A 26,231-nucleotide genomic window follows, 5' to 3' on the forward strand; every position below is an offset into this window, starting at 1 on the left:
GCGTGCAATGCCGGCAGCATCCAACGTGTGGCGTACCGGTTCGCCTTTGCCGTGATGGTGGATTGTTGTTTGTTTACAAAAAGCAAAACCCCCGAAAACGCGCATGCGTTCTTAGCAATGGAGCTGACCGTTTTTTTTTTATTTACGCAACGACGAAAAAACGGACGGAAGACGGAAGTGATCGGAGGTTTCAATCACGAAGCAGGTATTACGGTAACCCATGACAACGCGCCTTTGGATCCAATGTAAACAACCACATTAAAGTGCGTATTGTTTTTTGATACGCTTTTTCGGGTTCTTTTTTAGCCGCTACTCGTCTACTTTTCACTGGTTGGGTAGGACACGTAACAGCTGCCCATATCCAGACAGCAGCGGCGCATGCCCTGCTGGCACATGTGATAGTCGCGGTACGGTGGTACCAGCACCTCATCCATGATCAGCATAATCGCCGCATACTTCGCCAGTGCCTGCTCGTACATGCCGACCTGATAGAGATGGTTCGCCTCGTTGAAGCGGCCGATCATGTTTGCTTCCTGTGTGCGATGAAACACACAGAAAAAAAGAACGTTACATTTTAAACCCTTTGATGGCAAGCCCGCTGGATGTCACTCACCCGCAGTATTCGGATGCGCTCGCCAACATCCACAATGTGTCCGCAGGCACCACACCGCACACCCTGGCTGCTGGAGTGCAAATCGTACAGTACCGGCCGGTGGCAGGCGTCCGGCCCCGTACACCGAAACCGTATCACCGCGTGGTTCATGTTCGCACAGGTCGGCCAGTCGGCGGCGCAAGCCTCGCAGCCACACTCGAACTTGTAATTGGTGGCCAACGATTGGCGACGCTCTGAGCGGGCCATTCGCGTGTAAAGTGGTCCATAGTTTTCCGCGATGATCGCACCGGCAGCGATGTTCTTAATCGTCCGTACGTGCACCGTCGTGCCGGTGAAGTACCTGCGAAAGGGAGACGCGTAAATGGATTTCAATTTTCGCACCGACAACAGTGAAAGGAAAATGAGCTTCGGGGCTGCATTATTACCGTACAATGCCGGGATCGCAGGAGTGATTGAAGAGAGCCAGCAGCGGATAGAGAGCTGCCCCGACGGCGACCGATAGGGCCGGCTCGTTCGCATGCTTGCGCTGCACCTCGGAAACGTCGTGCGCATTGTAGTTGACCACCTGCAGGTTGTGCAGCAGCAGATAACCTAGAAAGCTGAAGGAGAGGATGGTGAGTGCGGAGGTGACTTAAAAGCTAGAGTTTTGTAATACTTATTTTCCTCCCCCGCTGCACTGTAGTTTGCCATCCGGAGGACGGTGTTGAGCATAGTTGCCATCAGTGTCCACACGAGATTGTCCTCGGGCGTACGCTTGTCTGAGTGTGTGACGAGGTTGAAGATCTTCCTGTAGTCATCATCTGGAAGTCTGCAACAGAGTGCTTCATTAGTACAATGGGTAAGTGTTTTAATTATCCCCCTTACTTATCAGTCATGCTTGCGCTCAATTCTGGCAACTCGTGACGGATCTCCTCAAAGTAAGCGCACGGCTTCTGGGTGATAATGCGCAGTGCCAGCAGACTCACAATCGTTGCACCGGAGGCCCACAGCGTACCCAAAAAGCCACACTCGTACCGATGGTAACTCTCGCAGCCGTTCCTCTCACAACGCTCCGAGCAGAACACGACGTCGACACAGTGCGGACAGCAGTACAGCACCTCGATCCGTTCGAAACAATCGCTACAGTGCGTCCCGCTGTACTCCTGCAACAGTGCAGCGGCGTGTGGTTTTTCGCGCAGTATCAGTTGATTCGGACGCAGCGCTGCTTTGGCTTTGGCGAAACGTCCTTCCGTCTCGCTGCTATCGTACAGTACAGCTCCATCGAGGTGCGGTTGAAACGATCTCGTTCCCTTGGGCGGTTCCAGGTACTTCTGGACGTTCTTGTACTGGTAGTACACCGTATCGGTGAGCTTTTTCAGTTCGTCCAGCTTTTGGGCCAGCTGCTCGGGCGGCAGGCCGGTGGGGTATTGCTGCAGATAGTGGATCGTTTTGTCGTAACATTCGACGGCGGATTTGAAATCTTTTTTCGTTTGAAAGATACGAGCTTTGCGCTCCCAGAGCGTAGCCAGCTGGTCTGGCGGGTAGCCGTAGCCGATGGCACGATCGATATCCGCCAGCGATTCGTCGAGTTTGGTGAGCTGCAGTAGCACCTGGGACCGGTTGTCCAGCAGGAGCGCTTTCTCGAGTGCTGGAATGTGGATGTAGATGGTTGGATTTATTGATAGTCCCAGAACAAATAGACATTAATTTGACCGCTGGAGGCGTCCTTAGATCAATCGATTTATTAGTTTGTATGAGTTTCACACAGTCGTAAAATAATTCAAAGGTGTCACCATCAACTAACCACTTTGACGGCCATATACTAGTTTTTATACCACCAGGCACACACTACTTTACGATGCCATAAACACATTAATTCAAATATCCACCATGTGCTACCAGTAACCCCGAACCATCTTTTACTCACCATTTTCTTCCGGCAAAAGCAAATAAGCTCGATTGTAGCACTTTAACGCGACCGCCCACTCCCCATCACCCAGCGCCCGATCACCTTCGCACTTGTGTTTGAGCGCTTTTTCCAAACATTTCCCCTTCGCCGGCGATGACTGCTCGAGGGGTAATTCATTCACGACGCGCCACTTCAGCTCGTTCACGAACGCAAAACGCTCCCGATCCGTCGTCAGTGCCGCAAACTGGTCCACCTCCTGGGCCGTCAGCGTGCGGCGAAACTTCTTAGCGTACTGGTGAAAGTATCCCGTCTCGCTGCTAACCTCCATGTCGTCGTTGTGTGGGGGTGGGCACAGGATTCGCTTTATAATAACCACCTGCCGGGAATGACGACCAACGGGTGAATGAATGAAATTGTTGTGCATTTGGTCGAGCGATGGTAAAATTTCTTTGTTTTAATAATAGTAACAAGCGTAACACACCCGTGCGCGCTCCGTGTAACGTCTTGTCCCTTGCGCAACGGATGACAAAACGCATCCGAGTGCGCAGCAGCGTTAGCGTGGCAGTGCGCATGATCGTACGCAATGTTTGTGTTCACTATTAGGGGATTGGTGCGGGTGTGGACATGATGCACGATCGTGAAGGATCGCCTACGGTTGCGCGTGCATTCATTGATGCGATAAGCACAGCCTGTGCTGAGTTTTTTTGTAACCGAATGAACTGTTCTAGCGAGGGACGGGACTCGCTTATCGGTTGCAAGGGAAATAAATGAGCATTTTTCTTTCGTATTTTTATACGTTATGTAATAACGGATTTATTAATCATGCTGCTTGACGTTCTTTTTACATCTGTTCACATCGATCAGTATCAGCGATTCGTAGTCCCACGTCAATCCCCGAAAGAGAACAATCCTGATCGCCTTGTCAGCCCGATTAAGTTTTAATGCATTTTTATTTCCAATCGTATTGCCACTCAGTTCTCACCCAATTAAGCACCGACACATAACTGGAAATGATCGGCAAACGAACAAAACAAAAAAAAACCTCCCCGCCTTATCCCAGAATGGGGAGGATGTTTACACCAATAATACACCCATTTCCACCGGTCGCGATTAACGCCCCTCACTCCGCTCCGTTCACTTTCCGGCGGGAGGAACAGCATGATGATATGGCTTTAAGGTCGTCAACAGTTGCCGTCATGTTTCGGTTGGGTCTCTCTCTCGAACGTTCTCGCGGCGAAACTTTCTACATGTTCGCCTCCCGTTACGCCGTGTAAAGTTGTTCATTTTACTCGCCGTTAATGGTTGCGGGCGTGTGTGTGTGTGTGTGTGTGCTGTGTGGATTGCAAATTTTTGGCACACATTTCATTTCGATATTTAAATTCATTTTCGCCCAGATGCTGCTGCTGCAAGTGGAGGAGGCTTTTGGGGGTTTGAGGGTTGTGCGTGGGAAGCGGTGATATTCCTTAGCCTAGAAACAGTTTGCACCGAACCATATTTTGACGGGCCCCCGATTCCGTATCTGGATCGTGCTCTTGCGTCATTTTGTAAATTGTTGTGTCTTTCGTGTAAATCGGCACGCGAGTTTTTAGGTTTTCACGATCGTGTGTTCGTTTGGGGAATGAGAGAATTCCCCTTGATGAATGTTGCCTATATTTCAGAGCGACTGTTGCCAATTTTTACGAGATTTGGTAGGATTTACTAGAATCCTTGTGTTTTGAATTGCGCATCTGATAATTTATTGTGTCTGATCCGACATATTATTGTACATAAAATAGTGCTTTTATGGAAGACATTGTCATGTATTGGTTTAAGCTGTCTGATATATATATATATATAGCCATTAGATTTGTAAGTAGTGGTATACTGGTAGATGTGCCTGCTCCTTCAAGTTATTACGTTATTTGACATTTAGAGCGTCGTCCTTTAGCACTGAATTTTGAGTATCTTTGCTGGAAATAAAAACCATGCTGGAAGGTTTGTTTAAAGTAAGTGAAAATGTGTTTAGTATTGCTGTGATATCCTTGGGGAACTTGTATGATTAGAAGAATACGGTCGTACAGCAACAGCTGACCCAAATAACTTTTCGTTGATTTTGCTTACTGCTTGAATTTTGAGGAATTTGTGAATTATAATTCCAATCAGTAAGCATAATTAGCATCAGTAAGTATAATTCCAATCAGTGAGCAATAAATACGAAATTGATTAAGCATTTTTTTAAATTGACCTGTTTTGGTTAGCTCTTCATCACACAATCTATCTATACAGATCACACATGCTATTTAGGATTTTTATAGATTTTTTATTTAGATTTTCGGTTTATATAACAAAAACACCTCATAACAAACCCCTGTAATAATCTATAATATTTTGCTAAGGTAATAAAGAATTAAATATATGATTCAGAAGTCAATGTAACGATAGTGTCCCTGGGCAAGAGCAATTGCATATGCTCTCTTTTTTCGGCTGTAATATTTTATTAGTGATTATTAGTATTTCATGCTGCTGATTGTGGCATGTTGGTTCTAAAAATAATCAAAATCCGCCGTTCTATGCTGTGATAGGCTAAAATGGCAAAAAAAGTTTTGAATGTTTTTTTGCAAATGCTTCGACAGACCAATTTGTTTTAAAATTGGTATACATTTATCACAAAAAAGACAAAAAATATTGCAATTTTATTGCAATGGTGGTAATCCCCATTTTCATAACTATTTAGCGAACTAACCATCTGTTGGTCTCATGGTACAGTTATCTACTCGCACGACTTAACAACATTACCCGTCTTGGGTTCAAGCCCAGAACAGCCCCTCTCATACGTTGGACTTTTGACCATCCTGCTATGGGGTAATCAATAAGTCATTGAAAACCAAAGCCCACTAGTGATATAGGCAGGCTTTGACCGAAAACGGTTGTTTTTTTTCTGCAGAACCTTCTGCAGCTAAATTTGAAACTTAGGACATATGTAATACAAACACAATTACACATATAAACCTGGCCGTCCCTACGAGAAATAAAAAAAAAAAAACAATTACACATATCAGAATATCTAATAGTGTAAAATATTATTCCTAATGCTTTACTCAGTAGATTTGCATTATTCATTCTTGTTTGAATACAGCAACTAAATCGCTAGACAAAAGCAATTTCACTCGGCCAAAAATATGCAATCTCCCAGACAAAAGACATGACCTTAACGGGGTGGATGTAGTTTAAGCTATTGACAGCAATGTTTAATCCAAAACCGTATGAAAATCTGAAACCAGCAATGCTCTTCGGTTTCTTGAAGATTGGAAAGGAATATTCTAAGGAATTTACTTAATACAAACATAATTGGAATTTAAACGCCTGGATAAATTATGAATTGTATCATCATCGCGGATTACATCCGTCTGTCAGACCTTAAGGCGAAATAATCAGAAATTCTACTGCATACTATAAGTCTAAATAATTGAACCCTTACAAATATCCATATAAATATACAAATCTTCATAAATTTCTTATGTTTATACTGATGCTTTGCCATGTTAGCAATATCTCAGAATTCTAGGGATTACTTCAAGGATGTATACATACATTTTATTGATTTTTTTGTCATCAAAATCATCATCAAACTTTATCTCAAAGTGCTTATTGTGTTTTACCATTCAAATGGGTACTTCACAATCGAATCGAAAGCACAACAATGGCCAGTGCTGAGTCACACCAAGTTGCAACCGACATTCACCCACTGGTGAAGAGATGCTCTAACCTTGCCGGAGGATGCGCCGTCCGTGCGCGTCATGTGCACCTACGATCGATTTTATGCCGCGCGCGACATTAACTTGACGTTGTCAACGGACAGACGAAAAAAAAAACAAATAATGGTAGAAGATCGAAGAAGGGATATAAAACAATCACAAAATGCATTCACGCATGGTCACGGTCGATCGGTTCGCTATCCTCGAGTTTCCCAAAAAATAAACGAACCGAAGCTGGAGCTCGATCCATCAATTTTATCTGATTCCGGTAATCGCGTTTATCATACACACAGACCCACCACCTACTTTCGCACCACCCACATACACCGGGGGGTCAGTTTCCGTACGTTCCAAGGGTGGACAGATCACATACATGATTAAGCTATGATGAGGGAAAGGAAGATGTCCGATCGTGGGCGAATGTTGATGTGTTTCGGTTTGATGAAGGCAGGGTTTCTGTCGATCGATTGCTGCAATGATCACGCAAAGCAACCGACCCCAATATGGGGACGGGGTAATATTGATGGGAACATTGATCGGTTTCGCCGGGGCTGCCATGGAGCCGGCAGCTGCCGCACCACTTGGCAGATAATTACACTTGAAATTTGCCAAGAAGATCCTTTTAGTGCCAGGTGTGTGTGTATGTGCCATTGAGCGACTTCAAGACGGCATTGAGACGACACTTTGGCCAAGTGCCATTATTCTCATCGGTGGTTGTTTTCGTGCTCCCTTCTCCTTTTCTTTCTATTTTGATTTGTTTGTTTTTCATTGGTCAACGGTCAGGTGCGGTTTGGTGTAGGTGGTGGTGGTTTCTTTTCATGACACGCTGTCAATAATTGTGAATATTTTGCGCTTGTGTGTGGTATTATCTCGATCGTGAGCGATCGAGCTCAGTTTTGCAAAGCAAAGAAAGGGTGAAAAAAAAAACGTTTACAACAAAAGCATAGATATTCATCCCATCTCGAAACGTGAAGTGTTGTGGCATGGAAGCTGCGCTCCCCGAGAAGAATGGCAAGGGTCTACTGGAATTAATGAGAAGTGCTAGTTTTGCGTAATCGTTGCGCTTGTCCAGTCATGTTTCATGTTGGGGTTGTCTTTCAAAGCAAATGTTCCTGACCCGGCCTTAATATGCATCATTATATGGGTGGTGAGCGGGATGCGTTGTTGGGTCTTTGGGTTGGGAAGTTATGTACAAGCCCTCCATAATAATGTACGCGGAGGGCTAGAGCAACATTCAATAATATTTGCTATTTCCATCGACATGTTTATAATGTCAGGTTGTAATGAATCTTGAGCCGCAAAGGTAGAAAGTATGTCGCGTACGTTCAGCATAGATTGGCATGTCATGTTTGTGAATTATTGTTTGTCTAGTTTGATGCTGGTTTATGTGGGAAGATTCAACAATATGGATATGCTAAGAGAGAAAGGAGGAATGTTGTATACCTCAGGGCTGTTGTACATTTGACGAAACAATGGTACTTCACTATCGTTGTGAATATTTCATAATATGTGTTCATTCGTTTTTCGTTGTTGTTTATTATTATTCTCTAATTGTACTCTTACAGTTTTTGAACGCATTTTATTTATTTTTGAAAGAAAAATATTTGTAGCTTCACACATTTCACATTTCACACATTTTCAGAGTTCTGACAACTCAACTTTCTGGATTGTTGTATCTTAAATACTTTGTCTGACGTTAAGTGTGTTGACGTTAAGTATATCAAGACTGGTTGTAAAAGTGCTGTAAACGTTAAAGTGTATTGCATTATCTTCAACAGTTTGTTGTAGATAATATTACAGTAATCTATGTTTTCCATGTAGATAACATGACATGTTTTAATGCAAAAACGAAAATTTGTTGTGATCTCCATTCTTTAGTTATTTATAAAGGCTCATCCATAAATTCCGAAACGCTAACGCGAGAAGATACATTTCAACGTTAATATTCGTTGCACCTGGATAAAGAAGGTTATTATTTTATTAACAAGATGCCTTCAAAACAAGATATTAGTATTAGTGGTGACATATTCGAGATTCAGAAGATACCAAGGTTTTATCCCTTGAAAGATTTGAATCGAAACGGATCCCTTAATTCGATAGAGATGTGATTTGTTTGGGATTGGGATTGGGATCGGGTTTGGGATTGAGATTGGAATCGATTGCGATTGTATTGCTATTCACTTGGGATTGGGATTTGATTGCGACTCAATTGCGAGCCAATTGGAATTGGATCCTATTAGGATTGATTTGATTATTTTTGTTTTGAGAATCCCAACTAGAAACGATACAAGCGCAAATTGATCCAAAACACCAAACATGTTTAATAATATTTATATTGGAGTAAAACGTAAATAATTAAATAAAGGGTGTTTTTATGAGTAAGCTAAATCAATCCGACAATATGGCAATGTCGTATTAATTAATAAATAAAGCAATTTTGGTGATAAACAATCGATGTAAATCACATGGAAAACTTAATGAATTACATGGAAAACTTAATGAATGAACTTACGTCAAATGAACTTCACCCTGTAGCCGTAAATTTTCATGCATTTATCGCCACTAATTGGTATTATTAACAATTGAATTTCGCTGGATAAGTTACAATTGAATTTCATTTAAAAAATGACAGTTGCTTTTTTATTGTGTAACGTAATATATGAACGACCTTTTGACATGAATTATAAAATTTTCGTTTATTATCATAATATAATTATTATTTCAAAAATAAAATTGAATTTAATTTTTTTATCTGTGAACACGAGTTATTTACTCAAGATGACAAAGAAAAGAAAAAAAAATATAAAAAACGTCTATGGTTGATTTACCATAACCACACAAAATTCAAATAAATCCATTACTGTTCAATAAATACCGTTCAACTTACCGTTCCTATTTAAAAAAAAAAAATCAAGTATTGTTATTGTAGCATTTTTCTTTCGTATGTCTCAAAGAGCAATATTTCTTTCATCACTATTTATAAATTTTCGTTGGTTTAAGTGCAAATCCAAGCGCAAAAAAAAGAAACACCAAGGCTCGTAACTGTATAACATTACACTTTATTTGTTTAAAGATCTCTTATTCGTCTTCGCGCTGGCGCAACAATAATGTTTTGGTAAATTCCGATGTATATGATACATAAATAGAACTTACGGAGTAGTAAATCGGATCGGTCCCTAATCGATAGATGGATGTCCGCGGACATGATACGGTGCATTCGCATTAGTTTCATCGCTTTTACGCGAATCGTGTGCTGTGCGCGTTTTTGTTCGAATTTCTGTGTGTATGTGTGTGTCATATTTTCTGTTTCTGTGCCACCGCACAAGCAGCAGCTGTCCCTTGTTTGGTGTTTGAATTTACTGCCAACTGCGGATGCATTTGCGTGCATCGCAATCGGAAAACAAAACGAAAAGTAAACCATCATGCTATCATGTCCTCTCGGCGGCGGGGGGACCTAGACGATGCAAAGCAGCAGCAGTCCTCCCGCCCGTTTGCGCAATCCATCGCGTCTGCCCTAACCAGTTTTTTTTCCTAATTATAGTTGTGTGAAGTTTCGTTTAAATAATACATAATATGCGATAAGAATCTTACAGAGAAAACGCATTCGTGTGCCTGGTGTAGGTGTGTGTGCGTATTTTACCGTCTACTGCAAGGTTCAAACCAACAGGCATTGAAAGGAAAACAACAACAATAAAGTAGAAACAACAAAGAGGCGGGAGAAAAGTGTAGAGAAGGAATCATAACCCTGACCAAACAGGTGGCTCTAAACGCCGAACCGCTAAATCTTCACCGCCTACACGTACTCTGTGTGAGTGTGTGTGTCTTTCTGTGCAACTGTGACAAAATATGAAGCAACTGGTGAATAATCTGGTGTTTTATGTGTGGGCTGGCTCGCACATGGCGAGAACGAAAGTGAAAAACAAAACTGTTGAAAAATATTAGTGTCTTTAAGTACATAAGTAACCCTTTCCTTGGGGTTGTTCTGATGCTATTTCCGTAGGCGCAACACAAACCTATTAGTGATGTGTGAGTGTGTTAGTATTAGATTACTAGCAAACACTACAATCTACTATTAACCCTTTCTTTCTAACTGTTAGTACTAATATCAGTGAAATTAGATGAATGTTCTCTGTCGATGGTGGTATTAATTGCAGTTACTAAGATACTAAGGCATCCATGCAGGTTAGCACAATGATGAAGAATCTAAACACGAGTTAGGATGAATTTAGATCGTCTCGAAACGATTTGTTTCCCACGGAGCGTTTTTCCTTCACGAGAAGCCACTAGCTCTTGACAGGTTAGCACACGCGCTGGCATGATGTGGAGTAGTGTGTGTGTGGAGTGTTTTAGTAGCAGCAGTCCCCTGTATGTCCTCTTTAGATGCGCTGTGGCACGGGCGTGTACGGTTGAACGGTTGAAGTTTTCCCAGGCCTGTTTGTTTTTCTGTGAGTGTTGCTTTTAATGTGATGATGAAGATGATGATGTATGCCCCATCTCAAGATCCTTTCCGTATGTACGTGTGTGTGTATTTGTGTCGGTGAACACGCACACAGGACGCAGGGCGTCGGGGTTAGTCGTAGTAGGAGCTATCGCGATGGGCTAGCGGATTACGCTCCGGGCTAAATGTACTGAACGTCGTTAGTCACTTGGCCTACTTTGTTAGTGTTCATCTGGACGATCGGGGACAACGAAGAGGAAAAAATGGAAAAGAAGAGTAGAAAACACATTTAAATTTTCAGTTGGAATTTAAACATTCTTCTCCTGCTAATTGATAATGGAGGATTAAGGTGAGCATGGATATGGATTGGGTTAGGTTAGTACGAGCTACAACGAACTGGATTAAATGGATTTTGTATGAGATTCACTTCATGTTTTTTTTCCACAGATAATAAACCAACTCCATTGGGTTCATGGAATTGCATGAATTTTAAAACGAAATAAGATTGCGAGTGCTTTGAGGATTCTCCAATTGCTTCCTGTTTTGTGTGTGCGACACGACGACTACTTGCTTCCTGGACTTTTTATAAATATGTCTGCTGCTGGCCAGTGAAATGATTTTACATAATTTTGGCGGAGATTGTGTTTTGGCGGGTATGTGTGTGGAAAGAGTTGTTTCTTAAAAATCGTATGAATTTGATTCTTCGTCACCTTTTCTTACTTTGAAGAACAGACGATAGACGGCACCGGCAACAATGCCACCGACAATCGGACCAACCCAATATACCTGTGGGGAAGAAATAGCGCACAATATAGATTAGAACAATGTGATTAACACACACAAAAGCATAACATCAACGTATTAAGAATGATGCACCCCGCGCAGGAGCCATTTACTTACCCACAGATCGGTGTAATTACCCATCACAACGGCCGGTCCGAACGAGCGGGCCGGGTTCATGCTGGCGCCGGTGTACTTGATCTATTATGATAAAGAAAATAAGCATAAAAAATGGTCCATCAAGTAAATCTCTCCCTCTTGTCTCCCAACTGTGCACCACCCCGTTTCATCCCGTTACTTACCGCAGCCAAATGGCCGGCCGTGATCGAGAGTCCGATAGCGAGCGGAGCCGAACCCTTGACGTCCGTGCGCCGATTATCGCACACGCCATGGACGACGAACACCAGCATGAAGGTGATGAGCGCTTCGATCAGGACACCCTGCCCGGTGGACAGTCCCGGGGCGATGCCGGTCACGCCGAGCCCGCCGACCACTTCCGACGGTGTGGCGGCCTGTGTTTTGAAAAAAAAAAACGGAAAAAAGAGGGGAAAATGGATCACCTAATTTAAACTGACCTTCGGACACGGCACGGAAACCCGAGCGACCGTCGACCTTGGTAAGAGGAGCGAATGGGCGGAGAAAACACGTTTACATAATTCATCATATGGTAGAATTTCATTCTGTGCTGTTGCTGGTCCAGACCGCGCGTGTCGTGTGTGTGTTGTAGGTATCATTATCTCACAATTAATTTAAACCTGATTTGGTACACCGCCCGGGCGTGATAAATTGCGTCCTTGCACGATGGCGAGTGGTACCGGGAAGGTGTAAAGTTGACGGATGCATTTCGATTGAGTTGTTATGATTTATTCGATTGTGTTTATGCTACATCTGGGTGCTCATATTTAAGGTTTTGCTCAGACAGGCAAGCAAAGGAGAAGATAAAAGAGAACACAACTGAACAGATACAAATGGTCACACATCCAGTTTTTTAACTAAATTATTTACTTTCGTTTATATTATTTTAGCTGCGGAATGTAACTCCTGCAAGCAAGTAAAGTAACTATTCCTTTATGTAGGTGCGTCATGTCGATAATTATCTATAATTTATCAAAACTGAACCGTTCTTTAAAACTTAACTGGACATTCTCTATTTACTTGTTCTGTATTACACTATTGTACTATCAACTATTTAGTGTGGATTATGTTTTTATGTTGAATGACACAAATAACTGTACCAAATTTTCGGTCCAATAACGTTCTAATAAGACTTAATCCAATCTAATAAGAAACTTAATCAAAGGTACTCTGAAAAGCGCTTTATTCAATTGCTTCTACCAAATACAATCAATGAATAATAAAAAACATTCAATTAAGTTTCGTTCGTATGCCGAAATTGTTTATCAAATTTTCAGCCCCTCACAACTATATGCGTCGTACTTTATCCGCTCTTCAAAGCTTCATCCAACGCGGTTGATACGTATTTTAATTGCTACCATACCCGGGGGGGCTGCTGCTCCTTAAAGATCATTCACGATCTGCCGCACGGCCGAGGTGCGACGCCGATGAGTTTGGCTCGTTTCGAATTAAGGCTAAGCAAATTAGCTCAACCGAAACCAACATACCGATCGTGCGTGAGTGTGTGCGTGTGTGTGTGATGCGGGCAGCTGGTTAGAACATAAATTGCAGGCAGCGAACGCCCGAACGCCACAACACCATTTAAAGCGGCAACGTTTTAATCGCGCCACTTGCCATTACGGGTAACTGGCGGCGGCAGCCTGGGCTACTATTTAGCACGTTCACACGTGTGGTCGGTGGCAGAAGAAGTAGAAGAAAACCATTACCACCCCTGCCCGTACCACCGAAGGTTGCTGCCAATTAACGAGGGGTAATAATTCGAAGGCAGGAATCGTTCGATGACGATATCGAAAATTCAATTACCAAAGAATCGGTACAGAACGTACGGAGAGATATGTTGATGGTGTTTGTGTTTAGAAGCTGGGGTCTTACGGGTCAGAGATATACGCAGAACAGAAGCCCTGCTACTTTCCACGTAACGGGCACGTAATTAAAATAGATTAGAGAGCATCCTAATGTCACGCGGAGGCTGTCAAGTGGCGTCTTAAGCAGCCAGAACATGAATTTGAACGGTGGAGCGTTCGTAAGCTACCAGTGCAGCGGTGAACAACAACATAAAATCAAGATCTGGTATCTTTTGAAAGGGCCATTTGCTCGGCATGGCTTTGGTCGGATGAGAGGCTGCTGCGAGGTGTAGGACGAAGCTGTGGCTGTCCAAAAAGTAAGCCGTCTACAATGTTTCGCGCGGGTGCAAATCGATCCAGCACCAAAAAAAACACATTCACACGTAAAACACACGTCATCATCAACACTCCAACACCCACTGGTATGCTTGAGAAGAGGAGGAAGAGGACACAAAAGGTTAATGCATGGAGGGTGCTCTTTATAATCTATTAACTTAACTTCTTCACCTCTGAGCACAGGGTTGCAATGCTTTTTGTTGTTGCTCAGAGTGTTTATGTGCGCGTATATGTTGGGTAAATCAAAATTGGATTGATCTGCGCACAGAAGGGAGCTGCATGTACCCCGTATCTTAAGTGACTCGACCACCGAGCGACTCAGTTTTCGGTCGAACCGGTTCGGCAGGTCGGTCGCATTCGGTCAAGGTTTAGGGCAAGGGGAGAACCCACTAATGAATAGGTTCCGTTCCTTTCGGTCCGGTCGGTGCATATGTACCGACCAATAACCATTTCCCCTCCATACCTCCATTTTTGCTCCTCCTTCAGTTCGAGCTAACGTGCCGTATTTTCCCACACACACACGCACACACGTACCACAACACGATTATGTCTTCCGAAAATTGGATTAGGGATCTGCACCGAACCAACAGGCGGACTATTATTAGGCGCCTGATGGATGGGTGAATTTATCGGTTCACGCGGCGTGTTAAAACCGCTTGCGCACAAACGCAGCAAACGTTCGGCAATGCAAGCACGCGCCACGAGACGACAGAATGTCTGCGTGCGCTTGCGTTACGAACATGAAACATGGGGAAGTTTGTTGCTAGACGCACTGCAACACGTGGTGGTTGTGGTTTTGCTGATTGATGGGCTCAAAGCGAAGATTGTCATTTGATGGCTGGCAGACGCTGGCTGCAAGGTTGGTGGGCCGTACTAAAAAGGTGCAAGGAAACGAACCTTCCAAAATGTAACAACAAAAAAAAGAAGTTTTACGCACAAATGACCCAAGGGGAAGTAAGCCATTTGTGTCGATTAATGTTTGATGATCGTTGCGTATTAAGTTTAAATAGTAAAAAAAATCATAGCATCGCCTCCGATTAATACAGAGATAAATCAATGCCGGATAGCTTCAAATGTGGTGCCTTTCAGCGGACTAACCTTGATCTTGATTTATCAGATGACATTTTGATGAATTATGAAATAACTATTAATTGCCGCACCATGATTGAAATACATCATTGACATGCGGTAATTGTGTAAAGAAAGGTTACAACAAAGAGCAATGTCGATTGACCTCAGCCCATACATACCCATAATGGGAGGCGGTTTCGGGAAAGGAAAGGTTGAACGTGTCAAAAGTTTATTTGATCCATTTTTATGCAAAACCGCACCGCACAGCGCCGACCACTTTCCATCGGAAAGGCGATCGTTAATGAGGTCGCGCCCGCCAGAGCTGGGCAGTTTCCTGCTCCCATTAAACCATCCGGGCTCTGTGATTTTCAGTGACACATAATTGATAAAAAAAAACACATACACAACATGCTTTATCACTTCTCTCTCGTTGCCATTTGCAAAAAAAAGCGGGGAGAAAACAGCACAAAAGCCCATGCATCAGCAACACTGTCTCACCTTTGGCGGGACACCCCGTCTCCATCCCGGCATTCGATGTGCGCGCGTACCTTGGCATTTCGAGACAATTGTCTGCCTCAGTTCGGTCACCAGAACCGGGCTCACCCTGAAGAATGGAGCGGGCCCCGTACACACACACACAAAGTGTACCGTAGAGCCATGTACACTCCAGTAAACATACGCGTCTGATGCACATTGACAGTGGCACCAGGCGCACCGCACCAACCCCTTCTATCTGTCTAAAAGGGTTGCCCTGATCGATCGATCGTGCAATGGCTGCGTGTGCACTTACTCACTCACTGACACCGGTCCTGACAGCGAGCAAATCAGCGAGCAAAACAACACCACACGCTGCGTAAACAAGTTGAGTGCGCGCTGGAAACAAAAGACTAAAGCGACGAACCCCCCACACGGGCACGATGATGATGCACCAGAACAACGACGCAGTGCACGGTGTAGATGCAAAACAGAGACCCCGCGTATGTATAACACATACACAGCTGTGTTCTAAAATTCTGTGACACATAATACTGTGCGCCCGGTATAGGTGTAGGCGCACAGGCAAAAAGGGGAGGCAGACAGACAGATGCGTTGTCGCGTCTATTGTTATTCGGATGCAGCGGTACATCCGGTGGCGGTGCAGCATACGGGAACCGGTTCGATGGGTAATTTAGGTTATGTTGTCACACACGCTTGGCACGCGCATTGTTGTGTGCACTTCTTTTTAACTGTTTATTTTTAAATCCCATTCCCTTTCCACACAGTGCTGAACCTGTTCGGGAGGGGTTTGTGTGACAGCTGAAAAGACGGTTTAATCTTTGACATCTGCATTGTGCAGAACGTATCGGAACAGTGCAGTGCGATCGCGTTGAGTTTGGTGTACTATATCGGGGGAGGGGGATCTAGTGCTTTGTTGCTCATCTATTAGTGTCTAATGGAGCCGGTCGTTGGTTGGCACCAAACGTTCTAAAGCACCTCGACGCGCAGACAAGGCGTTGTTTCCGTTCCATTCAACATGTAGAGGCACAGTTCCAGTGTGGGAGAGCACACATACGGTGCACAGACACCTTTGGAAAGAGCGTGTGGTGTGCATGTGCTGCACGACAACGGGGAACTGTTGACACAGTTTTCCGCCATTTAAAATTCAAAGCATAGTAAAGGGCAGTTACAACACCCCGATGGGAGGATTCACGTCGCGCTCTGCACGCGTACGATTTGTTTTGTCAGTAAACAGCCTTGGGAGAGTGCATTTGTTGAGTAGTACTTTTGTGGAAAAAATCGATATAGCTTGTGATTTTGTATGCGAGATAAAATGGAGAAAAGATTGAAAATATCGCTCAGCGAAAATGTTATCCCACACGGACACACGTACCTTAATGACGGCTGCACCCGCAATTGCGCCGATGCACTGGGAAACGATGTAGAAAGCACCCTTCAGTATGCTGACGTCGGCCGTTACCATCAGCCCGATCGTGACGGCCGGATTGATGTGGCATCCGCTCACGTGCCCAAATGCCTGAAAAAATGCAGAAAAAACACAAAAGATGAAAACACAATAGAAAAACTAAAAGGTGAGAAAATATTCGATCAGCGAGATCGATCCCCGAGCGCTTCGCTAAGGGTATGAGAAATGGTGCACGAGCCCGCGTGCGCGCGATCCCGTCTAACGACCACGTGCTCCACATATGCGCGAGCGTGCGCGCGCGCTCGAATGGAGCAGCGGTTTTTTTTTGCTTTGCGATCAGATTCGCCAATTTGTTACGCTCATGCACCTTCCGAAACCGCTCCATCGTGTTGTGGATGGATTTATTGTGTTTGCACGTATATTTGAGGAGGCGATGTGTGGGGCTGTGCTGCTTGGTGCGATTTTCTCACGCGCATTTGTTTTCTGCCCAGTTTTGTTGCGTCTGTCGTTTCGGTGTTTTTCCACTGCTTTTTAGAAACCTCTCAGACACGGGGCTCGTGCGGGCGCCGCCTCCGTAAACGTGCCCAGTTAGCACGCCCTCTTCCCCGCACGTTCGCGTCACGTTTTAGGCACGATTTTTTGGCATCGAAAGGCGTTAACGTGGCTTGTTTTAGTTATTGAATTTCTCAACTGGTAGAGAGAGTAACGTCTGTACTGATTGAACGCTTGCGCTAGACTCATTCTTTATTCCTTGTTTCCTTCATTCGTCCCCTCAATACAATTCCCAAGCAGCAAATTCAAGTGACAGAAGGTCATATGTTTATACCGTACAAATTCATTACTCAACATAGCCGCCCCCCGTTGAAAGGTAGCTTTCAACCCTTATTACGAAACCTCTCTTTCTTCCTTCTGTCCGGGCAGTATGCAGATCTTGGTGATGGCTCTTCTGTAAATTCCATCCTTCGTTTTCACATCAACCACTCGAACCAAGCCGTCATCACCAGGATAAATCTTCAGCACTCGGCCGAAGCGCCATTTGAGAGGGGGAAGGTTGTCCTCCTTCAGCAGGACCATAGTGCCCTCCCGAACGTTGTCTCGCCTTGAAGTCCACCGGGTACGCGGATGCAAACCAGACAAGTAGTCTCGATTCCATCGCTTCCAAATCCGCCGAACATACTCCTGCAATTGTTGATAGCGGTCCAGGCGGTTGCCTGGAATCTCAGCATAAGATGGCTCAGGGACCGATGTAAGCGCCCGTTGAATCAAAAAATGACCCGGTGTCAGAATTTCCAGGTCCTCTGGATCGTTGGAAAGTGCAGTTAACGGTCGCGAGTTCAAACAAGCCTCCACTTGAACTAAGATAGTTTCCAGGTCGTCTCGCCGCAAGATACTGGATCCTATCGTCGCCTTGAGATGCCGTTTAAGCGACTTCACTGCGGCCTCCCAGATCCCACCGAAATGGGGTGACCGCGGAGGGATGAAGTTGAAGGTGATCCCTTCCGTTCCGCAGTAAGTTGTAACAGCATCCTGATGTTGTTGTTTCTGGAACAGCTCATACATCTCCTTGAGCGCTCGATCAGCTCCCCGGAAATTTTTGGCGTTGTCGCACTGGATTACGGATGGTTTACCGCGACGAGCTATGAAACGCTTCAATGTAGAAATGAAGGCTGGAGTAGACAAATCGGCAATAAGCTCCACATGTACTGCCTTGATCACAAGACAGACGAAAACAGCAACATAGCATTTGATTGGAGCAGCCTTCTTGTTGGTTTGTCTATAGAATAATGGACCACACAGATCCACACCAGTGTTGTAGAATGGGAGAACTGGGTTTACGCGTTCGCTGGGCAAATCTCCCATGATTTGCTCTGCCGTTGTTGGTTTGGATCGGAAACAACTTACACACTCATATACGACCTTTCGTGCCAGGTTGCGTACGCGAAGGGGCCAGAATCTCTCACGCAGGCTAGATATGAGCTCTTGTTGTCCCGCATGCAGATATTGTCGATGATAAGAACGCGCAATCAGTAGGGTCAATGGGTGAGAAAACGCTAAAATTATCGGATGTTTGCGTTCATACGAAACAGGCGCGTTTCGCAAACGACCACCCACACGTAGGATACCCTCTTTCAGAATAGGTGTTAGCGTTTTCAGTTTTGAGTTCGGCTTGACCGCTCCAGTTTGACGAACATCCCGAAGCTCCTCAGCAAAGGTTTCTTGTTGGGCCAGACGAACGAGCGTTAGAGACGCTGACACTAATTCATCTATTTTTAGAAACCCCTTTCGTAGATTTCCGCGGTGTGTCGGTTGACAATTGTACATGAATCGCAGCAGATATGCCGTAAGTCGCACCAATTTTTCGTAAGATGAAGAAAGATCGAATAGAAAATTTGGCGGTACCTGTTGAGATGTGGCTACAATCGATCGCTCTTCCAAATCTTCCGAGGAAATTTCAGTATTGGGTTTGTTCGTAGGCCAAGCTTGACTTGGAAGATGCAACCATGAGGGCCCTTGCCACCAAAGTTGGGAATCCATGAGCTGCAAAGGCATCATTCCCCTGGAAATAATGTCAGCTGGATTGTGCTCGCTGGCCACATAACTCCAAGGCATCTTGTAGGTTTGGTGCTGGATTTCCGCAACTCGGTTCGCAACGAACTGTTTCCAACGGGAAGGACTGCTTGAAAGCCAATGAAGAACTATCGTTGAATCAACCCAGAAGTTGATTTTAAGCTCCAATTTCACCCCTTGCTTCACCTTCTGCCATAAGTGTGATAGTAACAACGCTCCCGACAACTCGAGCCGTGGAAGGGACACGTTTTTCTTCCGTTTGGTATTAGGTATCGGTGCCACCTTTGACTTAGCACATAACAACCGTACTGAGACTTGGCCATCGGACGATTCTGCTCGTATGTAGATACAGGCGCCATAAGCCCGTAGGGAAGCATCACTAAATCCGTGAGCTTCAATTCGCACTGTTCCACCAATTGCTCGTCGTGGAATTGTCAAGCTAGTCAGATCAGCGAGTTGTTCTCTGAAGCGCAACCAGAATTGTTGCCGTTCAGACTCCAAAGGTTCATCCCAGGTATTTTCGTTCTTCCAGAGCTCCTGCATGAAACACTTTGCTACTACAATGACTGGTCCTAACAGTCCAAGAGGATCGAACAACTTAGCTGAGTCTGATAACGCAATGCGTTTGGTGATGATTTCTGATTCCTTCCAACCAGGCACACTAAACCCTAGCTGGTCCGATGATGGCATCCATCTTAAACCCAAAGCCTTGATGGATGTGCTGCGATCGATGTTCAAAACATCTCCCTCGATTTGTAGTTCAGCTGGTATTTGCTCCAGTAACTCAGACGAGTTTGAAGCCCATTTGCGCAGGTGAAATCCTGCCGATTGTAGAAGCTGATTTATTTCGCTGCAAATAATCCGGCCATCTTCAACAGATTCCACACCGGTGATCATGTCATCCATGTAAAAATCTTGCTCGAGGACCTTGGATGCCCTGGGATATCTTGTTTCTCCTTCCTTAGCCAACGCTTGCAGACAACGGGTGGCCAAGTAAGGTGCGCAGGCTGTGCCGTACGTAACGGTTTTCAGCTGATAGATGCGAATTCTATCATCAGCAGATTCTTTCCACAGGATGCGTTGAAGTGGACGATCGGATTCCTTCACCCAAATTTGGCGATACATTTTTTCAATGTCAGCCAAAATCGCAAATCTGGGTACTCTAAATCGGAGTAACAACGACAAAAGATCATCTTGCACTGAAGGTCCCACCATCAGTGCATCGTTGAGGGATACCCCTGTATCAGTAGAACTGGATGCATCAAATACGACTCTTAGCTTAGTCGTGAGGCTGTCGGGTCTTACTACACAATGATGCGGCATGTAATATGTCTTTCCAATGTCATGGCGGTCAGATGGAATTTCTTCCATGTGTCCTAGATCGAGATACTCCTGTAGGAATTTAGAATATTCCTGCTTCAATTTCGAGTCGATATTTAATCGCCTACAGAGCGATTGTAGCCGCCGTGATGCAGCTTCATAAGAGTCACCTAGTTGATTAAGCCTTTCAGTACGCGTTGGTAAGGCTACCACGAAACGGCCTTCGTGGTCTCGTGAAGTTGTTTGTACAAATGCTGCCTCACACTCAGCTTCCTCGACGGATAACATCGCAGGGGAGTAGCAGCCTTCCAGTTCCCAAAACCGGCTTAGTTGGTCATTCAGCGTCATGACGTTGAGCACTAAGGAAGAGTGTGTTAGACCTTGGCTTACCTGACCTGAGACAATCCAACCCAGCTCCGTGTTTTGCAGTAGTAGTTTTGGGCTATTCAACCGAAGAATGTTACCCAAAAGTAGATCGTTGTAACCTTCTCGCCCAATAAGTAGATCAATTGGCCCTGGCTCATAGAAATGAGGATCCGCCAACGTCACTCCCTTCGGTAGGTTCAATCCTTCCGGATTGACTGCATGTGCTGGCTGGTCCCACGTCACTTCTCGCAGCACATGGAACTTCCAGCTTGCCTTGAAGGTAGAGCAGTGAGAGTGGATAGCAAGGCTCACAGAATGATGAGACGAATGCTGTGCCTTCCCTATTCCACCAAGCAGATGATGCTCGTTCCTCTTCTGGACTCTCAACAGCTGTACCAATCGTTCCGTAACAATGTTGATCTGTGAACCTCCATCCAGTAAAGCTCGAGCCCAGATACGTGTTCCGTCAACATTCACTACTTGTACCATTGCTGTTGGTAACAGGATTATTTTTTCGAAATTGTTGCGCGCACAATGTTGAACAATAGAAGCCGGTGTAGCTGCTTCTGCATTTGATGTAGACGGCAGTGATGACGCTGATGCTAATGACGACTGATCAATTGGAGAATTCGGTTTGTGAAGCATCGTATGATGATTTCGCTGACATACACGGCAAGATCCGGACGAACAATCCTTTCGCTGATGACCCGCCGACAAACAGTTAAAACACAACTGTCCGTTCCTCACTAGCTCGTGTCGCTTTTCCACAGATGCATTGCGAAACACTTCGCACAGGTACGCAGCATGTGAAGCCCTTTTGCAGAATGAACAAACCTTTGTGGCCGGCTTAACCACGCTGTACACTTCGTTGCGGGTTTTCATTCTGCCTCCAGCTGTTGTTGCTTCACTTGTTCGATTCCTGTCTGGAGCCATGGCTTGCAAAACAGTTGCTTGGCTGCGAAGGAATTTCATGATCTCGTCATACGTGGGAACATTGGTTGAGCTATGATGTATTTCCCATTGTTTAAGTGTGGCCAGGTCTAATTTAGAGCAGACCATGTGAGCTAAGAGCACGCTCCATCCTTCCGTGGCCACTCCCATTCTAGTCGTCATTTTAACACCACGCTCAAAACTGTCAATTAAAGAAATCAGTGATTCGTATGATTCCTTTTTCATGTGTGGTATCGCAAATAATCCATCAAGATATCGTTTCACCACTAGCTTTTTGTTTTCGAATCGCGATTTCAATACTTCCCAGGCAACAGAATAATTTGCGTCGGTGATTTCGATGTCTCCTACTACGTTAAGAGCATCCTTTTGAAGAGAGCCTTTTAAGTATCGTAGCTTGTCTACGTCGGCTAAATTCTTATTGCGATCAATAAGACTGAGAAAGGCATCTCGAAACGGTAACCAATCTTCCATCTTTCCATCAAAAGTTGGCAAGCGCATTTCGGGAAGTTTTGTGTGTGGCATGGTATCGCGTGTTGGTGTGGAAACTACACTTGATGACAAGTTTCTTTCAATTGCCAATGAAAGCTCAAAATGGCGGTTCTCGAAAGAGGCGTACTCTTCTTCTTCTTGTTCGAACTGTGCATTGGAAGAAGAAACCAAATTGTTGGTGTGCCATGTTTCATATTCCGTGGATAGCATCGACAAGCGTGACGCACATCCTTTCAGAAAAGCGGCATCCGCTCTTGTTGCATGCTGTAGTGCTTGATCAATGCGGTCCAGCCTTTGGTCGAAATGCTGACGCATTCGCTTTCTTTTCTCCGCCAGCATTGCTGCTGTTGGAAAAGTAGGACTTGAATTTACTGATTCAAAACCTGCAAACTCACTCTCCGAAGCTTCTCTTGCCACGGCTGCCCTCAGTATTGGATTGGCTTGGACATGATCGCTGTCTGATGCAGCTTGCACATGTGATACACGATGCGATGCGTCTTGTTCCTCAAACTCCGCCGACGTCATTGGAACTGGTGAACCAGGCATTTTCACTTGTAACAAAAAACACTTTTCACAACACTGAATGTTCGTAAAATAGTTCAATTTGTCCCGTACTCTACCCGTAGAATTAGTTCAAACCACGCGGTTTTATTGTTCGCACACTCACGCACACACCCGGATTAACACACGCGGAACTTTGCTTTACCCGAGAAGAGAGAATTGTTCACTCGCGCACACGCTCACTCCGTTTGAATAACGCGCGCGAACCTTTATCTTAACCCGAAAAGAGAATTGTTCACTCGCGCACACGCTCACTCCGTTTGAATAACGCGCGCGAACCTTATTGTTCACAATACGTTTGTTAGCACCGACCACGTTTTCCACGAATTAAAACGTTCGATATGCCTTAAGCAGGGAACTTGCCTCCTTGCACTGAAAACACTTCTTGCGTATTCGAACGACTGATGATCGATCACAAGCAAAAAGATACCGTACCGACCGCGTTTCCACAGATTGAAAACGTTCGATGTACGTGTATAGGGAACTTGCTCACCTACACTTGAAACATACAACTTTGAATTCAATGTTCACTAACACTTGAACAATGTATTGTTCAACAAGCGTCCAAAAGACTGAGGCTTGACCGTCAGAAACAATAACTGGCACCGACCACGTTTCCACGTATTGAAAACGTTCGATATGCTTTGTACAGGAACTTGCAAACCTGCACTGGTAATTTCTTGTGAATTCGAACGGCAGCGGTTCGACGACACACAATAATGTATCGCACCGACCACGTTTCCACAGATTGAAAACGCTCGATGTGCGTGTGTAGGTAACTTGCGCACCTACACTGGAACAAACGATACCACCAACGACGTTCCACGAATTGGAAGTCAGGTACTCGGTTTGTGGGGACACTTGCACTCCCGCACTGAAGCTACACAACACTTCTCACCGAAAACGTTCTACACTTTGAACGCTCGATGCACCAAATGTTGCGTATCTGGACTTCACAATTAAGCCACTTGTGAAGTGCACGATCTAACGCATGCGTATGCTCAAGTATGAGCCTGTCCGAACGCGCACAGCTATTTTACACGCACACTGAATGTCCTAGTGTCCAACTCACACTGTGACACTCGCGCGAACAATACACTGCCGTTATGCACACTTCCTCAATCTCTCTACGAGTATCGAAACAGCAAACGCACAATACACTGCCACTAATGCACCCGTGTGCAACGAATTGTCGTTATCTCGATAGCCAATTCTATCCGGTTCGAAGGACCATAATGTTTTAGTTATTGAATTTCTCAACTGGTAGAGAGAGGAACGTCTGTACTGATTGAACGCTTGCGCTAGACTCATTCTTTATTCCTTGTTTCCTTCATTCGTCCCCTCAATACAATTCCCAAGCAGCAAATTCAAGTGACAGAAGGTCATATGTTTATACCGTACAAATTCATTACTCAACATGGCTGAACGGTCATTTTTCATCGCGCCCGGCGTGAAAATGAAGATAAGCGGATGGATGGACGTGTGTTTTGTGTGGAAGAATTTATAGGTTTGGCTAAGGTATGGTCTGTGAGCGTCAAGCTAATAAGATTATTTAAAATAGACTGTGTCCAATGTGAATGTAGCATAATAATGCTCAGAACGAGCTGCTAATGAGCGCTTGAAGATTGATTTTAAGTATCACTTCACATGTCTTCCCACCATTAGGCCAAATGCGAAATTAGAATGCGTTGACATTAGGAGGACTTTAAAATCACATCGCGTCATTTGCAAACAGAGCGCAATGTCAGCAGGAGGAGGCGGTAATTAAATAAGTACACTTTCGATATCCACATTGCCCGAACTCCCGGCCAAACCTGCTGTCTGCCGGCTTCCTCTCCTGGCGCGGGTGCTTGTGATGAGAAATTAATTACATGTTTGCTGATCATGTCAAAGTACCACCATTTGCGATGCACAAATATAAATCAAGTGCCTTGTTTGCCCGCACTGTGTGTCGCGCGTTGCTCGCCTTTGGGTCTTTGCCCTTTTTTGCCCCCTCTTCCACGCATATGTGTTACCGCTTGCTGTAGCAGTGCACGCGACTGCGAATGTCAACGATTTGCAATCGATATCACGATCGTGCGGTGCTTGACGCGAGTGATGCGCGGGGGAAAGGGCTCTAGTGTGTGCATGGTGGGCTAATTTATGCGTCAATTAGGAGCAGTGGAGTTAATATGAGTGGCATAGTGTGCGCGTTTGCAAGGAGTGTTTGAAGAACGTGGAGCTAAACATATGCTTGAAGCCCTTTTATGTATCGACTCAAGAACATCGCAGCAATGAGCTGGAGAAAAAGTGTCATTTTCATAGTGCCTTTTGGCTGTTTTGCGATATTGATGGATTTTTAAAATTTCATCACATACATTTTTAATAATGATAAAATGTGCTATGATTTGATTATTTTTTTGTTTTATTTCATTCATTTGAATATGTATTTTTATTTGATTTTAAATATGGTGGCATGTAATATTAGAATGAACTAAAAGATAAACTGGAAACAATGATCGCTATAATTGTACTTTAGTGCAGAAACACACAAGAACCAATGCTACCATAGTTTAAAAACTTACTCCTATCCAATTTAAAAAGAATCAAGCTTATCAAAACTGTTGCCGATTGAAAACAAGTTTTATTTTGTATGTTTACACTACATTTGAGAGATAATCCTTAACGAATTTTACTAATAAAATGTCACAATTTTTATGCACAAAGTTTTACATTGCACAATAGTTACTCACTCTTACTGCTGTACTACCATGTGACTGGCAATAATGAAAAAATAATAAATACAATTAAAATTCCATTATTCATTAGTTTCTAGAGCTCTGTCGTAAAGAAAAAGCTCACTAGAAAATCCTATTGTTGTACTCCAGTCACGGATTACTAATACGATTTCCAATCATTTCGGTCGAATCATTAACCTACATTTAAGGTGACTTGATTTCCGTTGCAGTTTTTTTTTGCAAAGCGGGAAAAATCCTTAATTAATTTCTTGACAAATTACCCCGACTCACACAGAAACACGCGCACCAAGACAGCGTGGTTAAAACCCCGCGCAGAGGATTTGGGAACACCACCGACCACATTCTCGTGTTGGATTTTCCATTGTGCTGATTCGGTCAGACTTCGTCATTCCTTTCTCTCCTTGTTAAAGTGTTTAATTTTCCCATCGATTCCGTCGTCGGTCCGCACAGCATCACGCATCAAGCGGAGCACAGTCGCGCAAAATTGCATAACCTG

General features: G+C 44.4%; 4 protein-coding genes across 9 annotated transcripts in view; 1 reads left to right on the top strand and 3 right to left on the bottom strand.

Moving 5' to 3' along the window:
• Nucleotides 1-52: 52 nt before the first annotated feature.
• LOC121597675 (SET and MYND domain-containing protein 4-like) lies at nucleotides 53-2,918 on the bottom strand. Its single transcript, XM_041923632.1, has 6 exons — nucleotides 2,520-2,918; nucleotides 1,478-2,240; nucleotides 1,269-1,421; nucleotides 1,039-1,212; nucleotides 614-953; nucleotides 53-533 (listed from the first exon to the last, which is right to left on the bottom strand). Exons 1-6 carry the CDS (start codon nucleotides 2,827-2,829, stop codon nucleotides 318-320), a joined length of 1,956 nt encoding a protein of 651 aa, XP_041779566.1. The 5' UTR covers nucleotides 2,830-2,918; the 3' UTR covers nucleotides 53-317.
• LOC121597677 (aquaporin AQPcic) overlaps nucleotides 1,349-26,231 on the top strand; it is an 82,065-nt gene continuing 57,182 nt past the window's right edge. Inside the window, exon 1 of the mRNA XM_041923637.1 lies at nucleotides 1,349-1,451. Coding sequence (XP_041779571.1) covers nucleotides 1,448-1,451 — 4 coding nt within the window. The 5' untranslated portion in view covers nucleotides 1,349-1,447. The remainder of the gene's footprint in view (nucleotides 1,452-26,231) is intronic.
• LOC121597678 (aquaporin AQPAn.G) overlaps nucleotides 9,275-26,231 on the bottom strand; it is a 47,572-nt gene continuing 30,615 nt past the window's right edge. For 5 of the 6 annotated variants that reach the window (XM_041923642.1, XM_041923643.1, XM_041923644.1 and 2 more), the window contains 5 exons: nucleotides 16,710-16,853; nucleotides 11,756-11,965; nucleotides 11,574-11,654; nucleotides 11,394-11,459; nucleotides 9,275-10,905 (listed from right to left, as the gene is read on the bottom strand). In XM_041923642.1, coding sequence (XP_041779576.1) covers nucleotides 10,855-10,905; nucleotides 11,394-11,459; nucleotides 11,574-11,654; nucleotides 11,756-11,965; nucleotides 16,710-16,853 — 552 coding nt within the window. In that variant the 3' untranslated portion in view covers nucleotides 9,275-10,854. Of the gene's footprint in view, nucleotides 10,906-11,383; nucleotides 11,460-11,573; nucleotides 11,655-11,755; nucleotides 11,966-16,709; nucleotides 16,854-26,231 lie in introns of all 6 variants that reach the window. The other variant, XM_041923646.1, reaches the window with a different exon arrangement.
• Nucleotides 17,207-20,891, bottom strand: LOC121597674. The gene is made up of 2 exons (XM_041923631.1): nucleotides 20,801-20,891; nucleotides 17,207-20,702 (listed from the first exon to the last, which is right to left on the bottom strand). The coding sequence occupies exon 2, from the start codon at nucleotides 20,679-20,681 to the stop codon at nucleotides 17,628-17,630; it is 3,054 nt and encodes a 1,017-aa protein (XP_041779565.1). The 5' UTR covers nucleotides 20,682-20,702; nucleotides 20,801-20,891; the 3' UTR covers nucleotides 17,207-17,627.

This window comes from Anopheles merus, chromosome 3R (genome assembly GCF_017562075.2).
Source record: "Anopheles merus strain MAF chromosome 3R, AmerM5.1, whole genome shotgun sequence".
Classification (NCBI taxonomy): Eukaryota; Metazoa; Arthropoda; class Insecta; order Diptera; family Culicidae; genus Anopheles; species Anopheles merus.

Coding starts and splice junctions, on each gene's coding strand:
- LOC121597675 (XM_041923632.1), bottom strand. CDS start 2,829: ATGGAGGTTAGCAGCGAGACGGGATACTTTCACCAGTACGCTAAGAAG. Junction 1,422..1,477: donor AGCGCAAGCATGACTGATAA/GTAAGGGGGATA, acceptor ACTCTGTTGCAG/ACTTCCAGATGATGACTACA. Junction 1,213..1,268: donor GCAGCGGGGGAGGAAAATAA/GTATTACAAAAC, acceptor CCTCTCCTTCAG/CTTTCTAGGTTATCTGCTGC.
- LOC121597674 (XM_041923631.1), bottom strand. CDS start 20,681: ATGGAAGAAATTCCATCTGACCGCCATGACATTGGAAAGACATATTAC.